At 44.1% G+C, this 6,603-nt stretch overlaps 1 protein-coding gene across 1 annotated transcript in view; it reads left to right on the forward strand.

Moving 5' to 3' along the window:
• Positions 1–6,603, forward strand: part of PSAT1 (phosphoserine aminotransferase 1) — a 32,091-nt gene that overhangs the window by 21,119 nt on the left and 4,369 nt on the right. Inside the window, exon 7 of the mRNA XM_007938649.2 lies at positions 1,405–1,533. Coding sequence (XP_007936840.1) covers positions 1,405–1,533 — 129 coding nt within the window. The remainder of the gene's footprint in view (positions 1–1,404; positions 1,534–6,603) is intronic.

A 6,603-nucleotide genomic window follows, 5' to 3' on the forward strand; every position in this document is an offset into this window, starting at 1 on the left:
CCAAGGAGTGGCTGGTGGGTTTGAACCGCCAGCCTTCTGGTTAGCAGTCAAGTGCTTTAGCCACTATGCTACCAGAGCTCCTCCTTTTTAAATAGTTGTATGATATTCCCTGGGACCCCTACTGGCACAAAGGTTAAGCAATAGGCCGCTAACCAAAAGGTTGGTGATTTGAACCTACCCAGTGGCTTTGCAGGAAAAAGACCTGGTGATCTGCTCCCATAAAGATTACAGCCTAGAAAACTCTGTGGGGCAGTTGTACTCTGTCACATGAGTCACTCCTAACAACATTATATTCCATTGAATGGAATTATCATGATGTACTTACTCCTTTAATGGGAAGGCTTAGACAGGTAAACCTCAGCTATCTGTTTGCACATGGCATTTTAGAAGTAAAGGCAAATCAGGTTAAAGTATTACCCTGGTAGTGGAGAGAACTGAAACCAAGTCACAAAGCTGCATAAGAATTTTGTTGTTGTTATCAGCTCCCCATCAAGTCGGCCTGGGCTCATGGTGACCCTATGCACAACAGAATGCAACTCTGCCTGGTCCGGGGCCATGCCTGTGATCAGTGGAGGATTTGACCACGTGATCCACAGGGTTTTCATTGGCTGATTTTCAGAAGTAGATTGCCAGGCCTTTCTTCCCAACCCATCTTAGTCTGGGAGCGCCACTGAAACCTGTTCAGCTTCATAGCAACACGCAAGCCTCCGCTGACAGACAGGTGGTGGCTGAGTGTGAGGCACACTGGCCACCAGTGTGTGATCCCTGGGGTCCCTGTAGTTTTAAGGGTTTGAATTTCATAGGGGTAGAAGGCCTTGGTGTTAAGTAGAGTCATGGGGCCAGATATCTGAGGTTGTTGAAAGGGCCCAGGGTATGTGTGTGTGTGTGTGTGTGTGTGTGTGTGTGTGTGTGGTAAAATGTGCATAACACAAAGCAGCATTTTAACCATTTAAAAAAAATTATTGTGATAAAATATATAACAAAACATCTGCCATTTCAGCGTTTTTCATATGTGCAATTCAGTGACATTATGTTCATCATTATGCGATGATCACCACTATCCATTTTCCTATTTTTCTATCACCTTTCACAGAAACCATGCCCCCTCCCTTTTAACCATTTTCTAGTGGAAATCCAGTGACGTTTAGTATGTTCACAGTGTTGTGCAACCATCACCTCTGTCTAGTTCGGGACATGTTCATCACCCAGAAGGAAACCCCATCCCACTTTGCAGTTATTCCTCTTTCCTTCTTCCTCCAATTCTAGGAACCCTGGCCTGTTTTTATGTTGTCTATTTCTAATGAAGTGTTGAAGTCTCTTTCTTAAAAAAAATTCCTTTTCCCCTCCAGTGTCTTTTCCCTTGCTGAATTAAATAGATTTTTTTTTTTTCTGCCTTTATTGTAGCATCTATGTCATGGGCCTGGTCTTGGAGTGGATTAAGAACAATGGTGGAGGAGCAGCCATGGAGAAGCTTAGCTCCATCAAATCTCAAATGATTTATGACATCATTGATAACTCTCAAGGATTCTATGTGTAAGTTGATGGATTTTATCTCACATTTTGCCTCTTGCGAATTTTAAAATGCTCTGTATAATACTGTATACTTTTGAAAAATGGACACACTCTCTTCTCTCTGAGACGTTGAAGTTTTGGTGAGTTTGGGTTGTCCTTGGGCCCCATGAGCATGAGGGATGAGCTGTTCCCTGCATTCCACCTCCACAAACCCAGCCTGTCTCCCTGTTAGGTGATGACATCTCTCATACCAGACATTGCCCTTGGGAAGAACCTCAGTTCAGCCCTGGCTCAGACCTTTCTTGATGGAAGCTCTCAACTTGTTCCTTTTCCTGCTGGCAACTTGTGGGGTAAATACTCACTCCTGGTTTCCTCCACTGGCTTCAGAAAGTTCATTGCTTTCCTTAATACAACCTAAATCCTCCCATCCCAGGCCTGCTGTCAGTAAATGGAATTGGCTATGGGATGGGTGATCCCTAGGTAAATATTTTTGTGACCAAATGACTAATAAGTGTATATTGACCACTGGGTCAGTGGCTGTGAGGGGCACAGGAAATGTGTGGGCCTTGTATTAGTTTCGTAGGGCTGCGGTAACAAATGAGCACATATTTAGTGGCAACAACAGAGATTTATTCTTTCACAGTCCTGGAGGCCGGGAGTCCCAGATCAAGGTTTCAGCAGGGCTGTGGTCCCTCCAGACGGTGTAGGACGGAATCTTTCCTTGCTCTTTTCAGTTTCTGGTAGTTCAAGGTGGTCCTTGGTTTGTGGCTACGTCAGTCTAGTGTCTGCCTCTTCTTCATGTTGCCCTTTCCTCTCTGTGTATCTTCTTCCTTCTATCTGTCAGAAGGATGCTTATCATTGAGTCTAGGGCCCACCCTAGTAATCCTGGGTGATTCACTCAGAGACCTTTAACTTAATTTCATCTCCAAATATCGTTCTTTCAAATAAGTGTATGTTCACAGATTCTGCAGGTTAGGACTTAACACATCTCTTGGGGGCCAGCATTCAACTCCCTACAGACCTTTCACCAAAATGTCAGATGTAAAAAAAAACTGAGTGCAGGGCCTGGCACACAGAGAAGCTTACAAATGAGATCTTCATTTGCTTTTCCCTCTCCCTTAAGATGGGCACAGATGTACAAAGAAAAAACTTTACACTGTATGTGTGTGTGTGTGTGTATTCTTATATATGTGTATGCTTTTGTGCACACTTCCATACACATACATAAATATTTATACTCACTTATCAAAGTCAAGATATCCTTCTTAGCAGTCATGAATTTTTGGGATTCACTTTTGTTGTAACAAAAAAATATCTGGCTGACAGTAGCATAGGGATTTGTACTATCTTTGAGAATTCAGCGGGCCATATCAAACCAAACCAAACTCATTAACGTCAAGTCTATGTGACTCATAGCGACCCCTCCATGGGTTTCCGAGGCAGTATCTCTACGGAATTAGATTGCCCAGTCTTCCTTCCAAGGAGTGGCTGGTGAGTTTGAACCTCCAGCCTTCTGGGTAGTAGTCAAATGCTTTAGACACTAAAAATGATGCCATGATCCTAACTTAGAATTGGGTGTTTTAAGCAAGACTCCATATCACCAAAACCACCTATGTGCATGGAAGTTCATACCTCTTAGACTTTCAGTAGTCCTTAAAATGCTTGTTGCCTGCTCCTGTGACTTCTTGCTGTTCCTTTGGCCACAAACCCAGGCTTGGCTGAACCCCTTGGCTGTTGGACTTCTCTCTCCTGTGCAGTGGCAGAGCCCTGTGCCATCTGAGGGAAGGGTGCACACTTAACATTACTGCCCACTCTGCAGTTCTGTGTAACAGAGAGGGAAGTGTAGGCTGAGGGCTTGTTCCTGGAGAAGCTTCCGCCCTAGACCCTGCTGTATAGGTGGGGAAGCCAGAGGGCCTTGCAGTGCTTACTGGAGCCATTCTAACATGTAGGATTAGCGAGCGGCAGGCTGTCCCCGTTGTTCACAGTCAAAGGCTAAGGAATGTGGCATGAGCTTGGAGCAGGGATATACTGTTCTGGATGGAGGAGAACACTGGATGAACCAAGCTTTGGATATGGGTGAGCTTAGAAAAGAGGGCAGAAATACTTTCAGGAACTTTAGGAAGATGGAGAACGGACCTCACAAAGCCACAGTGTTTTGGGTGCCTGGAGGGAATGGCTTATGCTGGGATTAAAAGGAAATTGTAGAAAGGTCTGAGGACCTGTTTAGTCCACCTTTTCATTCATTCATTCATCTACTTGTTAGCAAACGGTTCCCAAGCACCTACTCTGGGCTAGCCTTGTCTAGGCTCTGGGGATACACAATGAATTAGTCATCTTCCCTGGCTCCCAAAGTGCTCAGAACCTGCCTGAGGGAACACACTTGCAGCCAGTTGTGGAGGGGAGACCAGTTTTTCTATTAGCTTCTGGCTCCAGAAGCTCTTCTTATGTCTTGGAAGAATTACAGGCATAAAACTAGAGGACAGAAAGAATGAAGGGAATTAGAAACAAAATAAGAAAGTGTGGAAGGAAATCCAAGAAGCCCCTGAATTCTCTGTCCCGAGGTTCCTTTCCCTCAAAGCATCCCTCAGAGTCTGGGCATTTCCCTAAAGGAAGCCTGATAAACCCAATGGGGCAGATCTTTACTGGCGGTCTGATCCCCTTCGCCATCACCCCAAGCACCCAGAGCTCCACACTCCCTATGAATGGCCTGCCCTGGGAAGCTTGGTTCATCCAGAAAAAACTGCCTGCTGGGAACTTCTTGTTTCCATCTACCCCCTACCCCCTTGGCTGCCTGCCCAGAAAATGTCACGTGGGCCCAGAATGTTCTGTGGGGCCTTGTTACTGGAGTTGGCCGTGGGGTTTTAGGCCTGTCTCTCCTCAGTGTTTACTGGGAGCACTCACTATCTGTCCTGTGCTCATTGGGAAATCCTCACTTTAGGAGATTCTTCACTTTTCTTTCAAATCATGGCACGAGCTCAGCAAAATGACTTCCAAAGGAGAGGTGGCAGTTCTAACGAGTAGTACTGTGTAACCTAGGATTTGTAATTAACCATCCCGTGTGTCTCATTTTTGTTTCTGAGAAGATGAACTCCTTCCCTCTTCTCATGTACCCCTACCAGCTCATAGGGCAGCCCCTTTATTGAACACAGTTCTGGGAGGTTTTCTGGCAGTGGCAATAGCCCTGCCACTGTCAAGAGGCTTCCCAGTGACTTGGCCGAGAACTTCGAGACTGGATAGGACAGCCGCTGATGGGTGAGTTCATGCCAGAGCCTTATCAACCACACGTACTTGCTGACCCCTAAGTTGAGCCCACACTGGCAGTATAGCGACATTTGATATTGGAAGCCTAGCTTTGCCACTTACTAGCATGTGACCTTGGGCAAATGAGTTAACTACTCCCAGCCTTAGTTTCTGTATCTGTAAAATGGACATAATAATAGTATATACTGCTTATAGTAGTCATGTGAATTATGTGAAAATGCACATGAATAAAGACTGTATATTATAGGGGTTAAGAGCATAGGCTATTGTGCCAATTAATTTGTATAAAGCACTAGAAATAGTGCTTAGCACATTGTAAGCAATCCTTAAGTGTTAGCTCTTGATATTACTGTTTGTGCTTATGATTATGTAGTTTTCTGTATCTTGCTAGATAGAGAGTGATTCATTCCCCTTAACCTATCTCCCCCCACTCCCAGCTCCTACCTAGAGACTCACTGTCATGGGCAATGCATAAATATCTTTCTGCAGATTTAATTTAATCATCAGTTTCTAGTTTTTATGAAATTATTGCTGTCATACCTTCTAGATTCATGATGGGACTGGTAAATTTGAGAGGAGGGTGAACTGCAAATACAGACTCGTAATTCTTCCTTTCTATTTTTTTCCCTTAAATTAAAAAAAAACATCAAACCCAGTTACTGTCGAGTTGGCTGCAACTCATGGCAACCCCATGTGGGTCAGAGTTGAGCTGTGCTTCTTTGGGTTTTCAGTGGCTGATTTTTCAGAAGCAGATAGTCAGGCCTTTCTTCCAGCGTGGCTCTGGGTGGACTCAAACCTGCCTTCTCTTGGTTAGCAGCCGATCATGGTAATGTTTGCACCACCCAGGGACTCCTTTGGTAAGTTAGATATGCTTTATTTTGTTCCACATCTGTTATAGGACCCTCACATTGAGTGCCTGAGGCAGCAGAATATCAAAAGAGGGCAGCCACTGAATTTTTAATTTATATGTCACCTACCATCTTGTATAAAAGGGGGGCTAGGATTTTAGGCTCAAAGTCCATTACCAGACATTTGGTCCCTCTATTCAGCCCCTCTCTTGCCTGAAGGTATACACTTGACTCCTGTTAACTCAAACAAGAATTATATATGTGCCTACAGGGAAAGCATAACTTTTAACAGGGGCTTCCTCACTCTGCTTTTATTTGCTGTTTAATTTTAATGAATCCCTACTCTGTAGAAGTGCAAGAATAAAATGCTTGAGAAAGGGGAGAGAGGGTTATTCCACGTTGTGCTTTATTTTAATTCCAGGGTAGCACGTCAGCTCTTTTTCCTTTTGTTTCCTTTTGGTTGTCAGTGGAAAGTAAGTTTGGCTGCTTATTTTCTAGATCTGAAATTGAGGTCAAATACTAACCTTTCCTAGATAAAAATTTATCCATCCATTTTTGAGACGCTCTGTGTACTAAGTAAGACTATTTAAGTGCTGGGAATAAAAAGACAAATTTATTGCATTTAACAGATGTTTATATAGCATTTAATATGCTCCAGACAGTGTTCTAAATTGTATCAGTTAGTTATTTCTGCATGCAAAACCACCCCAAAAACTTAGTGACTTAAAACAATAACCATTTCATTTGCTCGTAATTCTGTGGGCCAGCAATTTGGCCTGAACTTAGCTGGGTGGTTCTTCTGCTGGTCTCTCCTGGGGGCCTCATTTGACCGCAGTCATTGGGTAACTCAGCTGAGTCAGATGTGGCACTCCCATGTCTGGCAGTTGGTACTTACTGTTGGCTGGGCTGCTTATCTCCAGCAGGCTAGCAGGGGCTTGCTTCCATGGCAGCAATGTTTTAAGAGGGCAAGAAGAGAAGCTGC

Source organism: Orycteropus afer, unplaced genomic scaffold (assembly GCF_000298275.1).
Source record: "Orycteropus afer afer isolate SDZICR_OR568_19922 unplaced genomic scaffold, OryAfe1.0 scaffold00005, whole genome shotgun sequence".
In the NCBI taxonomy this organism is placed as follows: Eukaryota; Metazoa; Chordata; class Mammalia; order Tubulidentata; family Orycteropodidae; genus Orycteropus; species Orycteropus afer.